At 38.4% G+C, this 20,068-nt stretch overlaps 1 protein-coding gene and 1 long non-coding RNA gene across 6 annotated transcripts in view; one reads left to right on the top strand and one right to left on the bottom strand.

Moving 5' to 3' along the window:
* Positions 1-20,068, bottom strand: part of cac (cacophony) — a 160,306-nt gene that overhangs the window by 99,010 nt on the left and 41,228 nt on the right. For 2 of the 5 annotated variants that reach the window (XM_067359964.1, XM_012373114.2), the window contains exons 1-2: positions 17,042-17,437; positions 11,593-11,841 (exon numbers count right to left, since the gene is read on the bottom strand). In XM_067359964.1, the coding sequence (XP_067216065.1) occupies positions 11,593-11,841; positions 17,042-17,121 (329 nt within the window). In that variant the 5' untranslated portion in view covers positions 17,122-17,437. Of the gene's footprint in view, positions 1-11,592; positions 11,842-17,041; positions 17,442-20,068 lie in introns of those variants that run through there. The other 3 variants (XM_067359962.1, XM_012373110.2, XM_067359963.1) reach the window with 3 other exon arrangements.
* On the top strand, positions 2,989-6,304 carry LOC137001327 (uncharacterized). Its single transcript, XR_010891391.1, has 2 exons — positions 2,989-3,099; positions 5,830-6,304. It is a non-coding gene; the product is annotated as an uncharacterized lncRNA (long non-coding RNA).

Below are 20,068 nucleotides of genomic sequence, written 5' to 3' on the forward strand. Positions count from 1 at the left end.
TGACTTAATACACAGGGCTTCCTCTCTTGGATGATCGCTCGCGATTGCCGTCTGAAATAGCTTTGAGCGAGGCACAGGCTGATACACTGGCGAGTATAATTAATTTATCTAGCGGGTATCTTAATAAACTATGAGGGAGTGATTTGAGATGAATAAGCGAATACACGCGTTAGTTATTGATTTCGCTTCGATTGGCCCAATTCGTCGAAGAAAGGGACATAACGGATAGCGATTTTGTTGCTTTTAATTCTTTCGTCGCTCAACTGTATTATTTGCGGACGCTATCTAAAATAAATACCTATAAATGTAATTAGAACGTATTAGTCATTTCATTAAAGTTCATTTTAACAGCTAAATTCAACTGTTGGCAAACTAAATATTTAAAGTTGACTTTAACGCGCACTATTATTTCCCATCGTATTACTTTTTTCTCTAATAAAGAGACATTATATTTTTTAATCAAGTGCAATCTATTATCTCTACAAAAAGAGTGGAAGTTCGCTGGACGTTAATATTTTTCCATCCATCGTTCACGTTAATCACGTTATTGTTATTAACATCGTGAGCTTGATTTCCACGATATCTTGTAAATTGAAATAACTCCGGCGTGTAACGAGTAGGACATGTCCATCCTGGCTACGAGCTCATCCAACTTCCTCATCGAACTTACGTTAAAGGTCGAAAGTCACTACGTACGCGGGATAACGTACGGTAGACGGGTATGCTATGTATGCGCTGTAGCTCCAGCTACTAGTTAGCTTAAATGTAACGTCATTTCAGAGGCATGCCAATGATATCAACGACGCTATTGGCATCGATGGTATTTCAGCAGCTCGTTGCTTTCATAGCCGTTTGAAATCTGAGTAAAAATCAGTGCTGGCCGCTATTATCGCTGATGTCGCACGACTCTCTCAGCGTTTTATATAGTAATTGTTTACTCGCTTTATTATTTATACTATTTTTTATAGAAAAATATATATAACGTAGAATGTCGATCATCTAGCAATTCTTACTTTCAATTAATTAAAAATTGAAAATATAAAGATGAAAAAAGTATGCAAATAGCAAAAATATTTTCCCAATATTGCAAATTGTACACATCTCTCAATTAGATATTATTTTTTTATCTTTAAAATTGTCTCACTTTTATATTTTAGTTATTTTTCTTCAATTCATCCATGATTTTAAATTTGCTTTTCAAACTTTTTTGCTCATTGTTCAAATAAATTCTATTTTTTTTTTTTTTTTCTCGACGATACCAAGCAAAATTTCGTAGATAATTACACTGAAAAGTAAAATGGAAGAAAACATGTCTTAAGAACAGACGTGTACTTTTGCTTCTAATCCGTTTTGCACGATTAGAACGACAGCTAAAAACAAACCGTGAGTTTCACCAGAAAACTTTTCGCAAGCTTTTTCGTATCGGCGCAATTTCGTCCCGTCGCTTTCCCGGACTCGCCCAACTCGTAGAGGATCGATTTCTCCGGATATAGCTTTCACGGGGCGACGATGACGGCGACGAAAACAACGTCGTTGGCCTGCGGCTTTCGTCATTCGCTGGGTAGCCCGCTATAACGTCTCGCATCCGTGCGGCTGTACTATTATACAGGGGTGGAGAATTTTAATCGAATCACACGATCGGTCTGTCAAAGCGCGGCCGCGCGATAACGTCACGTCCATATCGGCCAATAAGGATCGACCTAGAATCGTACGCGCCACCATAAACGTGCCATGGGCTTTCTATGGCTAAAAACGTCGGTAGCCGCGAGAGACTGCACGTGAGGTAATTCGATATCGCGGACAAATCGATTGTCGGCCGGCTCTCTCCCTTTTGCGCCCTACGGCCGCAGTCACTTCTAAGTGACGGATTTATTTAGAGTCTGAAATTCGATCCGCTATCAAATTCCCGAGAAAGTTTAATATCCCGCTCCGTTCAACCTCACTAAAAAAATCTCGCAAAAACATCACATTAATCAATTTCATTGATTCAATAATATCCATCGTTTCAGTTAATAAGTTTTTATTGGATAACCGTTTTAGAATGCGTCTGGATTTTCTCCTCATTTCTGTAAAATATCTTGCTGAAATCTAATCACGCAGCTTCTTACAACTTTTTAAAATCATTAAATTTGTTAACACCTCTTTGCTAAGTGTACGCAGATAATTTATTTAAGCGAGATACGTATGTTCCATTACGTACGTACGTGTGTGTGTACGTCGCATGTGTTTACGAGATAAGTGGCGAGCGAAAGAATTACGATTTAATGGAACCTGTGGAAAGTCCCGGCCGCAGAAAGAACGTCCCACCGGGCAGACGACGAAGAACGCTCTAGTGAGATACGAAGGCACGTGCCTTTTCTCTCGTAGAGATAGTAATAATTTCATTTCCTTCGATCGCCCTATCACCGCATACCAACAGACAGACGTCCTAACTCGATAATAGGATCGTCAATGTGAACCTTATTTCGGCAGATTGCACTTTAAACTGCAATCTTCAAGTGACAATTTCTGTTCTTTTCAGATTTTTCAGACAATGTTATTCTATCATAATTATACAATTTACAATTCATATAAAAATATTTCAACAGAATGATTTACAATAAATCAAAATTTTCAACAATTTATACTAATAGTTAAAACAGAGCCGCAAAGTAGCTAATACTAATTTCATATTTCTGATAAAGTTCAAACAAGTTTCACACAATTGCAGATTTAACACTTCTACTTTATTTATTCCGCGCTCATTTATTACCGCGGCGCACTTCTTATCTTTTAGACTTTATATATCAATTCAAGAACGACTCCTTAAAACCGGATAAGCCGCGCGATAGCTAAGGGAAAATATACCGAGCGGAAATAAAGTTCGCCGAGCGCGCGGTTGGTCGCGCGCGGAAAGTTCGGGCGGGATATAAATCCCTGGTCCGAGAGAATCGGAAGGAAGTATCGTCGAGGAAATTTACGTCTACCGGACGAGGCTCCATCGATCTGCAAGACAACCCGGGCAATGCTCCGTGCGATCTGCTATCGCATATAACGACTTTATCGGCACGCTGATGAGAGACGTGCGATGGGTCACGAGTGTGTGCATACGGGGCTTCGGTAAGTCAAGTCATCCGAACCTCATTAGCTCTGTCATCCGTTGGTCTTCAGTGCTTTGAACATGAAAATTCGCTCGCGCTTCCCTCCATCGTAGCTAATATCGATTCGTTATTGTCAAGCTTTCACAATTACTCCACATATATATACTTTTGTTCAATTATTACACTCTCATTGAATTACCGCGACTTTCCCGCCTTTTTATCTTAATTCAATTCATCCGCCGACTACGCGTTTGCCTTACATGTAACAGAGATTAAAAGTATTTCTGCAAATATTCAATAATTCGTAAGTGATTTTTCAAGTGAGCTTTTTAAGACACGTGACGTCGTAACAGCTGTCATCAATTTGCTTATCGTAAGCCATATGATGCTGACCCCGTTATATATTAGCAAAGGCAGGTAGATTTACATCATCTTACGCGACGAAACGGGTAAGGTTTCCATATCGCACAATTACTCTTCGCTCTCGATTGACGATCTGAGAATTCATTTATTTTCTTTCGCGTATCCGGACGTACGCGTGACACGCGTGACGTAATTGAAACGGATACGTTCAAACGTTACAATAATTTACACGTCAGAATTTATCTATACAAAGTAATATTTGAGAATCTAAATTATATACGATAAAATGATTGCGATTCGCGATATATCCCGCCAAAATAACTAAAACACGACAATTTGTAAGGTAAGCGACTCACCTGCGATCCGCATGGTGTGAATTAATGAGAAAGATAATTGGATGTTAAAGCGAGGCAATCGGGCGCTATAAGGGCGCAAGTGCCTTTATCGGCGCGTACTTAACGGCAGGATTTAGCTACGCGATCCTTTTGACGAAGCACCTTTCGCGGCTGTTAATAGCTTCCGCCAAGATTTGTGGCGGCCGGCCCAAATCTCCAGACGTATCGAAATCCGGAAGCGTAGCGAAATAAAAGCCGGGCGACCGGAATCGACCAGAACCAACCGGACACGCCGTTACGCGCGCGGCGTTTTATTACGAAATATTATCCCTGGGAGGACGCGACAAAGTAATGGTCGCCATCGCCGGGGTTTACTGACCGCCGTTCTCCGTTTTCATCGAGAGTAAGCCGAGAACGTCTCGGTCGGCTTAAAAATTTCACGTGCGCCTCGAAGTTCCTCTTTATCGCGCCGATAAAGCTTGCTTACGAGAACCGGAAACAGCGTCAAAAGGTTGCACTTCGGTTACGGTCGTTTTAAAAGAGCGCGGAACGAATAGAAGTGCAACGTTCTATACAGAACGAAGTAGTAAAGATCGCTGGCTATGTGCAATAGGAAATATATGATTATTTTGAAAATTGTAACGCGAATATACCTGTATTTTACTTATTAGAAACGGTTTTTTTAATTGTGCAACATAAAATGCAAAAATATTTTACTGTAACGTTATCCTTATTTTTAAAAGCCGTTGGAGAGTGTAAGATTGAATATTAAATAAGATTTAATATTAAAAATATATATCGGTATCCCTTCGGGATACTGAGGGGTTCGTTTGAACTATACGCGCGTGCGAAGAGAAAATAAAAGGTTCGCTGGTAAATGGCAAACTAATTTTCGTAAATATCAGGGAAATGTCAGAAGGGTGACGCGTGGGTTGTCGGTAGTCGTCACTCTGCTAGGTTAGTCCTGTCGCAAGGATATATGATCTCTAATTATTTAAAAAGCTTTTTCCGTCTTACTTTTTTTTATCCCACAAATTCCTCGACTTTCTTAGATTAATCGGACTCAAGTTTCTTAGGTTTCTCTAATCTTTTGGAAAATATTCCGAGTTTCACAGCGCTAACAATAATTGTAAACTCGATGAAAAGTCTGGAAGTTTGAAAGTCGAACAACAACGGAAGTAAATTTTAGTTTTAATAGATGATGCTAATTTAGAACCAGAAAATATCGTAAAATTCGAACGATTTATAAAATTATGCTGATCTGATAAGAAAATCAACAGAAAAATTTTCTGATATTTTCCAGTTTTCTGAAAAGAATGAGAACCCTATAATGCTTGATAGTTCTTTTTCTCAACATATGCATGAACGTTTTATACTAATAGCGTAACAACAGGTGTCATATGTATTTGTCTCCGACGCTCTACCGTCGTATAGCTGAATCCACCGTGGCTATATCATTAATTCTCCGTTATACAAATTGCTCGTTAAAAAAAATCACATATTCATTATTCAATCATACACTTTTTAATAAATGAAAAAAATATTCTTTCTCCAATTCTGAAAAATTGTCTTAATTATAAAAAGATAATCTTTTTAGTCATATAATAAGATAATTGAACTAATAAAAATTGTAAAAAGAGCCTAAAATAAATATATAATACTCATATTCTTTTCCAAAAATTAAGCTTTAAGATAAAAGAATATTAATAATATACTTTTGTTTTTAATTTCTTATAATTTTTGTTCACGTTCGATATAATTTCAAAACTAGCTTATCAGAAAATTTCCCGATTTTTCGGGTGCAAAATTTTCGGATTCAAAGAAGCGAATGCTCTACATTGAAAGCATGTAATTCTCTTCAATTTAATTCGCAACTTTATTTGGATACCCGGATCGAACGTATAAGTGGCAGATTGCAACGTATTTTTTCCCGCGTGTACAGCCCGCAACGGCCCCATCCTGCGCTGAGAATAACTCAAAAACGGGTGACGTCAGGCGATAAAAGGCGGAAGACGCGTGGGCCGATTTCCACATACGTGGTTTTTCCGCAGGTCTGCCCCGTGAGTTAGCAGCTCCTGGGAGAGAGAAACGACGTCGTCTCCCCGGCGACGACGACGACGACGACGACGACGACGACGACGACGACGACGACGACGACGACGACGACAGCGGTGGCGGTGACTTTGACGACGGCAAACCCCGGTATTTGTCCCGTATTTGCCGTTTTCTCTCTGCGAAGAGCGACGGGAAAATGATCGCCCGGCTAAAGTTAGGAAAAACGATACTCGTCGTCGAGACGTCTCGCCGACGCTAATCCCCGGATTAAACTCTTTAAATCGTTACAACGCTCCGGCGTCGCAACGTTTTAATGGCTTAGCGCAAAAAAAATATTCTTAAACAAATGAGGATAAGTGCATGAGAAATGTTTCTGCGGCGTCGTTAAAATTCTTAATTCATGAAATTGTAATGTAATTGAAAATCGAGAGATGCGTTCAACAATAAATATAATTTGTGTGAATTTAACAAGATGATACAATTTTCATACGTGGAATAATTTTATCGATGCGGTCTTAAGAAGCGCTAGTCCCTATCGAGAAGTTTACGAGCGATTTAGTAAATAACATTTCATATTCCGCGTTCCCGAGTAGAAGGCGCACCGAGGAAAGACGTCTTTCGACATGGGTGGCTTTTCGCGCGTATATGTGTTTTTCCGCGGAGCACGCGGCGCGCCCAGCGTGGGTAGTACGAGCCTCCGAGGCGAAAGCTCGGAGCTTTTCCGCCCTTCGCCTGCTCACGTCCCCATGTCCATCACTTTCTCCATTCAGCTGTCTCCAATTCACATCGTGCGGGTCTTCGTCCCCTTTATTTAGGGAAAAGATGTAATGAAAAATTTAAGGACAAATGGATTAGTGGAGGTTAGGAAAGATAGAAGATAGAGAAGAGAGGTAGACGAAACTGCCCGAGTACCACGTGGAGGGAAACAGAGAAAGAGAGAGGTTGTGGCAATGAAGAGAGAGATAGAGCGACAGCGAGGAAGAAATAGAGAGTAAAAGAGAGACGAAAGGAGATAGAAAAGAAAAATGATAGAGAGAGAGCGAGAAGAAAGACAAGAGGAATGCATATAAAGGAGGAAGAGAGAACGTGACAAGGTGTAAAGAAGGCGGTAAAAAGGAGAGAAAAGTGTAGACAAGAGAGAGAGGGAAAATGTAAGAGCGAAGGAAAAAGAGCGCGTGCGACGAAGAGCGACTGAGGGTTCGCGGAGGGTGAGCGAGAAGCAGAGAAAGAGGCAGAGGGTGATAGAGGCCAGACGAGGGAGAGAGAAAGAGAGGTGGCACGCGCAATGCGGGTATTGATTCACGGTAGCGGCGGCGGCGGCAGCCGGCAGCCAGCCTGAAACACACGATCGCGCCGAGTCGACTCGACTACGCGACTCGATTCACCGCTGCGACAAGGAGGGGGGATCGAGACAGTAAAAAAAAACAGTGGAAGATAAAGAGAAGGGAACGAGGACCACGTCGTCGTGTCGATCGGTTCGACTTTATCCGAATCCTTCGTCATTGAAATCGCTTCGAATATCCTTAAAGATTGTATCCATTGCCGATTCCGCAACGCGGCAGGAGCCGGTAACAAAAGCTCTGCGCGAGACCCTCAATGCAGAACCCCTCCGCGAAGATTATTCTTGTTTAACTTTAGCGGCGCGGTAATTTTTATGATAGAGAGAGAGAGAGAGAGAGAGAGAGGGGGGGGGGGAGAGAGAGAGAGAGAGCGCATTGTACACAATTAAGTTTGTCATGCAGAAAAGAATTCTTATGCAATTCTCAGGGAAATGCTATTACGGTGTACAGTTTTAAAAAACGCCAAATAAGATTAAACCCGCACCGGCGAAGAGTAACTTTTTTTCATGTCTAAGAGAAGATTTCAGAACCCTTTAGAATGCCTAAGAAAATCATCAGGCAGCTACGTCACAATTCGAGACACAGTTTGAAACGCAAATTTACATTACTCCCATTTCTTTTCATTTTAATCTCAGTGAAAAATTTCTGCGGGATAAAAATTTGCAACAGATTCGTCCTAACAAACACGCTGCCTTAAACGAAAAACCGTTCGTTCCCAAGTCACCTTGTACATTGCTGCAAGGTGCATAATTACGCGGACTGTAGCAGTGCAAAAATCGAGAAAAGTAGCGGCGCGTGTCTGAAAGCGCACGGGGGGTAGATTCAGTTTCAGGGTTAGAACCGATCAGGGTTAGATGGTATCGGCCGGGGCTCTTGCATGCGCTTAACATGGCCGGGGATACCCCGGCAATGCGTAGGATTGGACCACCGCAGCCACGGGCGGTCGGCTATGCGACCCTTAATAAAAGTGTGTGTACGAAGGGCGCATATATGAAATACATTGGCGCGTATATCAAAAATATATTCGACATAGATAAAATACAAAGATATTTGTAATAAACACACAAAGAGATTAAAAATATTTCCTCTGCTTTTATGCAGATTGAACATTTCACTATGTTCTAAAATTATATAGTTTAAATGCTCTTCGCTTACTTCAGATAATTATATTCTAAAATTCAGATTTAAAAAAAATATTTATCTACATAGAAAATTTGTCAAGCATTAAAAATTAAAATCAGTCATCTTCCGTAATGTGAAAAAAATAAAATTTCGCTGCTCTAGAATAATAATGTGCTTTATTATAAATAAAATTAATTTTTATATGCGTTTTTAACGTATATTTAATTTTCTAAATTAAACTTATTCGTTGCTGCAAATTTGAGTTTCGAAATTTATACTGACATTTCAGAAAAGATAAGTTTTAATTAACGCTGTATACTGCTTCATAAACTTTTACATCTGTAAAAATACAAGCCAAATATATCTCAAATAAACCCATATCAGTGTTAAATAAATAATCAATATCAAAATGGAGATTACTTGAATTCTTTATGCAGAAAGAAAGAAAGTAAATATATATATATGTGTGTATTATTTTATACATTTTTGCACACACCGTTCAAACCCAAGATTATTAATTGCGTGAACTTATCATAAAGTTGTTATACATAATTAAACATTACATTTGTATATTTGTATGCAATTTGATATGATATTTGCGTTCTCTACTCGAATCGGGAAAATTTCACGCTGTATACAACGGCAGATATATATGTGCAGCAGATGTAAGCATTCGGGCATTATCGATTCGTGCTCGTTAATAAAATCTATCGGTCGGAGCATCGATCTGTCGGCGACCGCGAAGGCAACGCGGAATCGAGCGCGATAAATAAAGGAGGGTGCTCGGATCGGCGGCACGGCCGCTCGGATAGATACGTCCCTTAATAGCAAAGGTCGAGAACCTTGTTGAGTTGACTCGCGGGATAGCGCGCAGACCTACTTCCACGTAACGTCGATTCCTTTTATTGATTCTATTTTTGCGAGAAGCCAGGAGGAGAAAAAGAGGAAGAGAAAGAGAGCACGCTTTGAGAAGGCTCACTCCGATTGCCGGTCGTGCCGTGATTCGCGTTACCAATTCGACCTTTTATCGAAAAATGATTATACCCAAAACGTAGAATTAGGACATATCCAGATTCCCCAGATTCTGCACTTCGATACGTTAATAATACAAAACACTCGTTTTGAAAATGGGACGGATATTTTCACATAATGCTGTGCCGATTAATTAAAAAAATATAAAAAAAGAACGGTAATTGGCGAGAATCCAGATTAATTAATCCAATTCCGAATGGAATACTAGATAAGTAGTTAACACGATGATTTCCCCGACGAGTTACACGAGCATTTATTAGATATCATATAACTATCCGTGTAACAACCCGAGAAAAAATAGTGTAATATGGTCAGATGTAAATATATATAATCAGTTATGAAAAGATCTAATAACATATGTAATTTTATATGATCATATAAAATTCAGATCTTTTTATAACTAATTGTATATATTTACATCTGACCAATTATACAATTTTTTCTCGGGAAGAAAGAAAAAATGTAAAAAAAAAATACAGACACTCTTATGATAAAATAATAATAATACGATGATAAGAATAATTAGATTCAGTAATTATGTAAGAAGATGGAATTCGCTGAATTCCAGTAAAACGAGAGGGTTTACGGTATTTTGCCGATCTGATATTCGTAAAAGAATCCATAAGAAGATCAACGTGCTCGTTTCGAAAATAGACGTCCGTCGCTCTACTCCGAGATAGTGTATAAAAAAGGACGAAACGAGGAGAAACGTCACGAGAACGATCTTTGGCGTACAGAGGAAGATCGTAATTAGATTCGCTGGTGAACGGCCGGCGACAGTGCGCGTCGCTGGAAATAGAAAGTAACGGCCAAACAATCGAAGGCTAATCGATACTGTGTAAAGCTGGACGAGAGGACGGACGCCGCGAGGGGAGCACAGACACCTCGCTACATTAGACTTTAATTCGGCCGCAGTAGTGCATGACCCGGCATGGCCAGACGCAGCCATCATCTGGCACCATCTCCGCGACGCGGCCGAAGGCTCGGCTTATCATTGACGGATAAATCTACCTAGTCGAGAGATCTCTTGCAAAAAGTGAGAGAAAAACTGGTCTTAACAGTTAAATGTTATCATACAATATGAAATTATCGGAATATAATTGTCAGAAGAAAATTATAATTGCGTAATATAGCATAATGCTATTATTTTCTTATATTTTTTCCATCATAAATCTTTTCACGTGATAAATTAATATAACTTTGGATTTCTTTTACATAAAAAAAAAGTTGCCTAACAGTTTAAAATTATCTAATAAGTTAAATTTTTTGGAGAATTTGTAATTAACTTAAAAATATGAGATTTTAGGGTCGTGAAAAAAATTTATATAATTAAAGGGTAAATAAGTATGTTTTAAATATTGTCTCTCATTGTAATATATCGGTGGTAATGAGTCGACAGTTGAGTACTAAGTCACTTATCTGGAAAACTGTTTCCCTGCTAGGGTAACAAAATCAAGACGACAGCTTTACCATGCCTTGCTTACTGACTCGTGTTTAGGGGTTGGAAATGCAGGGATGAGAAATATTACCGACGGCGGTGGATCGATTGAAACGTATAGGGGTTGACGAATCCTGCTTTATCGAGGATGAAAGGGGTTGAAACAATGCTGGTAATACAGATTGCGCGGATGTGAACTAGTGATATAAATTTCAGATGATAAGAGATTTTGTTATACCTTCATTCAATAATTAATTTACTTATGCTATATGCCTAAAAAAAAGAGAATGCGATTTAACGCACAGTGTTATCTGTGTAAAAAAATATCTTGGTTTTTACTTAAATATTTTTGCCCAAAAATATTTTATTCTGCATTTTGTTTTATAGAAAAGCGCTATCTTAATATAATATAAAAAATAGAACAAATTTTCTTTGTCAAATTGTAATATTTAACATAAAGCTAAAAGATCCATACGAAATGTAAAATTCGATGAATATATTACCATAATTTAGGTGACAGATATGTAGATGACAGTTAATATTTTATTCTGAATTCTTTAGTCATGTAAACGCTTTTTTTAAAATTGTTATGACAGAAATATATTGTACGATAACGTCGTTCTCCAGACATAATATTTGCATAATACCACTGTAATATTACCATACCCTAAAATGATAATATCAGCACACATAAACGCAACACGAAAGTCTTAATCAATTATATATTACCGAGAAATTTTACTTCTAGCAAAATTCCCGGATCGGACGTATCTATAGATCGTGTTCATAAATAAATTCGAAATTAATAAACATATAAAAGTACTCACATAATATCGCCAAGCTTGAGCCGCGTCTGTATGAGAGCGCAGCTCTTATGATCGCTGGTGGTGACAGCCCTTCGTCTTCTGGTGGCATATTTGGGCATTGATTCCGAATGCGTCGCTCCGCCGTCGGCGTTTCCGGGACCGCCACCCAGCACGGTGCTATAGCTGGTGAGGCCCACACTTCCACGCACCAGCTGATTGCTGCCACGCCGACGCGTGGACACGTGTCGACCTCCCACGCTACCCAGCATCCTGGAACATGTATGAATTATAATTATATTTATAAGCCTAAATAAAGAAATGCAATTATGCAAATGGATTAAAATTTAATTGAAATAAAAATCAAAGTAAAAATTTCATTTCTTTTTTATCATATGTATATCTTGACCTAAAAATTCAAAAAATATATTGATTTAAGAACAAGTATGTCTGAACTACTATTCTACATAACAGCGTATCTGAAAAAAGCATCACAAAAATAAAAAGAAAGAATAATCTTTATCTAAATATAGATTTCTTTATCTGTTATATGACAGTATACATATACTTATATATTTTGATTTTATCCAAAAGAATATTATATATTCAGTCTCGAAATAGCCAAAGATTATCCGTGTAAAGTAACGTGATACGCTAAAGCTGGCGACGCCGCATAAATCTCGATGTAACGATAAACCGACTATATAAGCCAGCCAAAATCGCCGGTTTTTCGGATTAAAAAAAATTGCAGAGGTGAGCTAACGAGGCATGGAAGAAATCTAGCGGAATGTTCTTTAATTAGGTTACGTTGATTGGTCTAATCTCGGCGCATCAGCGACGACCGGCAGTCACGCGATCGAGCACTCGTGTTCGTCTATTTTCTGACACGCGTACCACGGCCGCGTAGTTAATAGTCTTTTTCCCCTTAATGTGTCGGCGATACCTACCTAATTTCTATCGGGTCGATAGGAAAAAGTCGGTCGTATCGAATGTGAAGAAAAGGGGGAACCGTCGCCTTTGGCATTAGAAGACTTATGTTCTATAATATGTACTTATGCTCCATTCATTACGCCACACAAGGCCAGCTTATACAAGAGCCGACGTTAAAAGCAACGTCGTCTCCGACAACGTGCATGAAATATTCTATTAATTACTCGCGCTTGTACCGCACATTGGCTCCCTCCATATGGCTTTTCAAACGTCACGAGCGCGGTTCTCTTTTCCATTCGTATCTCTTTTCATTTCCTGAAAGCGTCGCGCGTTGAAACGACGGAAAATAAAGCGCCACCGCTATCTAGATACTGCGAAATCCGATTAATCATCATTCGAATGTGACGTTCCGCAGAGTTCATTGCCCTAGGAAAGCCGGAAGTGCGCGGAGACCGCGCATATCCACCGCGTGAATAAAACGCACAAGAGAATTTATTAAAGCATAACCCCGCGATTCTCGGTATTTCCGTGATAATTAAAAGACCGATGTGAAAAAAAACCCGCAAATGTCAGAAGCAGAAATCTTGAAAAAGCTGCTTCCCTCCGAGTGAAAATTTCACATATATTTTAATAAATATGGAAAAAAGATATTCATTTTTGTGCTTTACGAATATTCTCATAAGTGGCGCTGTCATATTTCTAAATTGATATTAAATCGATGTCTTTAAAATGATAAAAAATTGTGTACAATGTTTAAAAAAATTTAATGTTGATGCGAAAGGCGGATGTGCGCTATAAATATGTATTTCAAAGTCATTTCAATCGCGGATTATGCGCGCCGTATGTATACCTACGTGATCATCGTTGTTTCCTCCGATATCAAATTTGGGACTTTATTACGTGTTCCGCGGAGTACCGGAAAGTTTCGCACCAAGCGCATTACGCTAAGCAGCCGCACGTAGGTCAGCGTACATTAAATAGATATTCCTGTGGATCGAGAGCATATTGGTTATATAGTTTGTGTATGCTGCGTGTTCTCTAAATGGCGGTGCAGCTTAGAGTGGCGAGAATTCGAAATTATAATCTCGCGAAAACTCCGCGAATATATTCCTCAAATAAGATTCAAATAATATTCCTCAAATAAGATGGATATCGAATTTACAAGACGAAAATATCACGGTAGGTGTGCGTCGAACAGCAATCATGATAAGATAAGAGTTACTTCAAATTAAACAGAAACTAGCAATTTAATATTCGATTTCTCAAAAATTTAAAAAGAATTTTTTTAGAATTAACTGCGCGATATTTTCGATTTAAAAAATCGACTCTAGTTTTGCGTTAGAACATACATCTACATCTTAAATGTATTTTACATTTTACAGGTCTGCAACGCTCACTGTATAAAATGCACCGAAGCGATTGGAACGTGATTTTCCGTCGATTTCGATTTCTCGCGGATTGAACCGTGATGCAGCACGGTGTAGGTAGGTATTTCGCGCCACCGGCAATTCTCATGCGTTAACGCGTCGATTCTCGCGCAGTTATTTGCGAGAACGAATTATTATCCGGTCCGTCTATCGAATGAACAAAACAGAATTACAATCCATTACGCGCTACAATCGACAGGCGCGCGCTTGCCCACGCAACACGTCGCATCGCAACGCGAGATCTCGTCAAACGAACACATCATCGTTATGATATCGCCATTCACGCTCGATAATCAATTTATAAATTTTTCACGCTAATTCTCGAACGCGCGGCGTCCATCTCGCCGGACTCATTTCATCCGATATCGCTTCATCGAATCGCCTTCATCTACACATCAGCCGTTCATTCATTTATCCCCCGTTAAATGTGTAATGGAATAAAAGTCGATGCGATAAAAGCCGAGAACAGGTTTATTGTATCGTCGCTTCGTGATCCCGATATTCGAGAATAACGTACGTATTAATAATATAACTGTATCAATAACAATTTATGTATTAAAAATAATTTATGTATCAGAATGCAGTTGCAAATTAAAGAGTGATAAATTTTTCATACTATTTTCTATTCAGATTGATATTGCAATTTTTAGCTCATAAGATATTCGATTTATTTTATTATTTATTTCATGTTATATTATATTTATTAAAAAATATTATTATAAGATTGTTATTATCTTTACATCTAATTATTTGCGTAAATTACTATTTATTACTATCACTATTGTTACAAAAATTACAAAAGGGTCACATAAATAATCCCGATCTTTCCTTTCTTTTCCCTTTTCACACAACCAACCTCGTGGCAAATAATAAGAAATAAAACGTAGATGTTTGAAAGATCGATACATTTTATACGAGCGTGTTTGAAAAAGTATATAAGTCACGTACGTACATATGTATAAAAGAATATGTACATATATGTGTATATATATATATCTCGTTATGGCGAGGTTCGCAGTGTCGCTCCAATGGTCAAAATTTTAGGATAGCAACCTGTTGCTAGGCACCCCGGGAACTCTTATCCTACCCTCACTGTGTTACCCGGCAACCTCTGCCCTACTCTTGCACATCATCCCCCTCCCAACCGATGCGCGTAACCCTTTCACCCTTCATTTCCGTCAAGTTTCCCTCTGTCTGTTTCTCTTTGTACGTACATGCAACAAATATTGCTTGAGAATCTCTCGTTGGTTCGCTCGCGGATAGTTTGTGAGGGATCTCCTTTTTATTCCGTCTATTGTCCTTTTCAACTCCCCGTAGTTTCGTCCTTCCCTAATCGCAAATATTTCTTCCGTTGCTCTTTTCCATTTGTTCCGATTACCGCCGTCGCTGCCTCACGCGACTTCGTCGAACCGCCAATTGTCCCGTTTTCTTTCCAAAGTTCTTTTTGCTCTCCCACCAAAATAACAAGGTCCCATCCGCGCATATAAAAATTCTTTTGTCCGATATCTTGCTTATGTAAGAAGAGATCTGTATTTTTATTTAAATGAGCTCCAGGATAATTCAGAAATATCGTATATTGTTAGAAGATTTTTCCTCTATAAACTCATATATTTTTCATATCACGATAATATTGTATTAAAATCCTTGTTATGTTAATTATTATTTAAAAAGTAGATTTTTCTTTCTATAAAAAAAATTATAACGGCATTGGTAATTTTGAAAACAAAACCGCTATCTTTGCACATTTGCACAAGAACGATGATGTCACGTTTAGCAATAAATTCCAAAACATTTGCAATCATTCTTGAACATTTTTCCCGTTCGTCGATTCCTTTCTGTTCGGCAGCCCCCCCCCCTTCCCGCCCCGGAACGACATAGGAAATCTAATAAAGAGTCGAAGCGATCGGCCGACTTCTCGTAAAATTAGTTTCACCCCAAGATCGCCCCTCACGTTGAGGTAGAAGAACGGGAAGAAGGAACAGAGTGAACGATGGCAGGGAAATCCATTCGGGGGTGTCGTGGAAGGAATGAAAAGGTACAGCAAATTTATAAGAACGCTACTAAGGCGGAAAATTTCGACCCTGTTAGGTTTTATTGAAAAGAACGAAGGGTCTTTTTAGAATCTAAATTAAAATGTAGATTTTTTGATTAATTGTAAATTCTCTCTAGTATAATCACACAATTTTATTAATCAAAGAATCTGCAAGTTGCGAAAGAATACAGCAAATAACGAAAACGAATCCTAAACTGTATTTTCTAGAATTCTTCGTGAAATAAATTTTATTCTGTAAACTTATTATCAGCAAAAAAAATACTGGTGTATATATCAAATCTCAATTTTTCAAATAAATGTAAGCTGCTTTCAAATCGGATCGATGATAAAACACGCTTTGCATTTCATAGAAATTAGCTCAGTCATTTTTATACTTAATACTCAAACGAACGAACAAACAAGCAGACAAAAAAGGCAGAGAAAACAGAATTTTTATTTAATTTAGATAAAGACTGTTCGTCATTCTCTTCAAATTTCCTAAAATATTTTTGTAATCAAACCAAAAATTAAAATTCTGTTGAAGTAATGTTTGCACATAAAATTAAATCAGCAATACAATTTCATCGTTTCTTTACTTGTTTGCAACTTAATTTGCGAAAAGTCACTTTGAGTGAATCTGTATTGTTTGGCCAGAATCGCCAAAGGTTGTAGTCTATCGATGTTTTTATCAAAACATTGTTCCGAATGATTTGATCCGCCTACGTATAACACGTCGCTAACATTATTCTCAATCTACGATCCACCCTCGCGAGTTGACGATTGGATGATGAATTAATTTCGCTCGATTAACTCTGATTTTAATCACTACCTAGTGAGCCGTGTTGTTGACCAGCTGACCGGTCATAATGGCAAAGTTCAGCTCATATCACAGCTGCGCGAAAAGACGAAACTTGTACGAAGTGCTATTTGAGTGGAAAGTTCCGATAAAGAACCTATCACGGAGAGTATTATGATAAGAGATAATTATACAAAATCTTGATAAACAATACGAATTGTTGCAGATTACACACATCACAAATATGTAAAAATAAAAACAAATACAAATAAAGGATAAATCACTTACCTTATCTTTGTTCCGTTGATGCCCGATGTTCTCCGGATTTCCTCTTCTTTGCAGTGGTCTATCGACGGCTGCTCTTTCATGATATTCGCCAAAATATAAGCAATAAGTATTATAACATGGAGTTACGATCTGTTCGAAGCGGCGTCAGTAGAGGAAAATAACGAAGGAAGGAAATCGGAAACTGGATGCGGGAAGCGCACAGCTAAACTTTGACCGTCGCGACTATTGTATATGTAAACAATTTTCTATAGGTTTGTTCGCGTCGCTTGTCTTAACATGCTCCAATACGCTCCAATACACTCCAATACACTCCAATTTATAGTACACATAACTTAATACTATAGAGCATCGGAGCGTACTGAAACATATTCGGGCATGCGACGCGAACAAACCTTATGTTTGACACGGAAGAGCGATCTCCGTCGTGTCTTGTTTATTGAGCGCTCCGAATGATAGGCAGGCGAAAGCGCGTAGACAACAACACGCGTGACGTATGACCATAAAAACGAAAACAAGACGCGCGCACCGCGAACCAAGGCCAACACATTTGCCCCGTAACGTTTAAAATATTCAACCAGATAATTGCCTCCCGTTTTACGTTCCGTTTAAAAATTCAATTTCGACAAATGACAATTCGACAATTTCGACATTTAGTTAAATATTTAAAGACACTATTTGTATCTTTGTTACATGTTTGTTCTACAGATTTCATTAGCTTAATTTTGGCCCTCTAATTTAAGATTTTAAAGCACTTAGAGCATTTTACTATGTATGTTATAACATAAGTGAATAAACAGTTAAAATGAAAGACAACATCAGCGGAATAAAATACCCAAAAACACAATCGCCAGTTTGCATGGCTATCAGCGCGATGAACATCTGGTTTTACGAGAGATGTATTCCATCGAAGTTCATTGCGCGAACGGCAAAAAAACAGCTACATGTTTTCAGATATTTTATTCTGCGAATGTTTGTTTTTAATTTTATCTTTTACATTTGTTCACTTATGTTACAATACGAACAGTAAAACACTTTAAACATTTTAAAGTATAAAAATTAATTCTTATCTTAGACGACGTAATTAATCTACAAAACCAAGATACAAAAGATATAATAATAACTTGTTCATCAAAACTAAAATATAAAACGCAAAACACAGAATATATCTATGTACAGTTGGGAGCATCAAAAGCTATCCCATTCGCATATCCCAACTACTTTTCAAAAGTATTCCAATACTTTTGAAAAGTAATGGCGGTACCCGAGTGGATAGCTTTCGATGCTCCTACATTATTTCAAAATATGTTGAATATTTTACCATCGAATATAGCGATGCTGGCTTTGCGGTGCGCGGTTTGTTTTGGTTTCTTTGAGCTCACATAAGGACGCTCAATAAACAAGGATATCTCGCTCGATATCCGTGTACAAAAACACCGCAATTAATTTACATAACAAACGCGTAAAATTTAGCTGTGCGCAATTTAACCTACTTAGGCTGCCTAAAACAAATCGTAGCTCAGTGTTATCGTACTTATCGATTATATTTTCGCAAATGCATTTTTGCAAGTGAATGCCAGTAAAGGAGCAACCATCGGTGAATCACTGCGAGAAAGAGGAAAGGATCCAGGGAGCATCGAAAGAACAAAGGTAAGTGATTTATCATTTAGATTATTAAGATCTCGAGTCTGAAAATATGTTTAAATAGTTGAAACTTATTTTTCTCGTATTTATTTGTTTTCAGATTAATTAATAATTCAAATATATAATTGGAACATTTCTCGATGTTTCAATGTATTTTAATTAATTTCGCTTTTTCACCTCTCTGCATTCAGCTTATACTGTTTCACATTCCATTCATGTTCTTATAATACATAATTATAACTATGTTAATTATAGATATGAGCGCATTAGCGCCACGTCTACATGTAAAATTGCATAATTAGATTACCGTCAAGCATTTCACAATATGCATATGTAATAAATTGTCATTGATAATCCTCTTAATTAATGACAACAGCCACTTGAGCTGATGGAGAATCCAGTATCTCGTAAACGCACGCGAGATGAATTTCTACGGATCTCGCCGTGCGGAAGAGAGCGCACGACAATCCGCGCCCTGACTCGTTTTCTCACCCACTCCCGACCCTGACTGAACTTCAGCCGTAGCAGGATCCAATATCTCCTTCGCTCTCACAAGTGTCGCTCTCATCGAGTATTAATAGAGAGGAAAATCCTTCCTCGTCCGTATCCTGCAAGATCGGTTCGTTTATTTCGTCAGCTGCCTGCAACCGACGCTCGACGAATGAACTCGACGAGAGGAGAGAGAGACAAAGCACGTCGCGTTGCGATTTTCCGCTGCTTCGCTTCGCAGGCATCCTGCGGTAATTGCACCTGCAATTCCTTTGATCTGAATCGTCAGCGCCCTGTAACCTGCCCTGTAAGCCTGCGCGAAATTTTACGCACGTGCACGCGGACCTAGGCTTGAAACCGAACGACCCGGCTGCCCTTTCACTCGGCGACAATAAAGCGAAACTTGATTATGGAAAATATAATAGCGCGGAAAATTCTTTGAGCATACGGTGAAACCGTCCTTTGAAGACGATACCGTATATTTCAGAATTGTAAAAGTAAAGATCTAAAATATATCCTATAATTACATTTTGACTGCTCGGCAGCGCTGAAAATGTATTACATTATACCTTGGACATTTGACATGATGGAAAATTGGATTTCAGCTTCGGCAGAAGATAAATATTCCCCGAATATTAATGTCACATATGCATAAATCTATTATACATTTTACATACATATAATTTTCGTATGTATTTCATGAATGAAATTTGTCTACTAGAATAAATTTTCAAGCGCAGAAGTGCATTTAATATTATTCCACGTTTGCAATCAAGTAAATTTGTTAGTTTCTATTCGACTAAAACAAGTAAGTTGCAAACTTGCGATCATTGTCGTTATTGCGAAATCGCTTTAAGCAACGGATGCATTATCGCGAGATGGAGATAAATTTCGGAA

The sequence above is a fragment of the Linepithema humile genome, chromosome 7 (genome assembly GCF_040581485.1).
Source record: "Linepithema humile isolate Giens D197 chromosome 7, Lhum_UNIL_v1.0, whole genome shotgun sequence".
Classification (NCBI taxonomy): Eukaryota; Metazoa; Arthropoda; class Insecta; order Hymenoptera; family Formicidae; genus Linepithema; species Linepithema humile.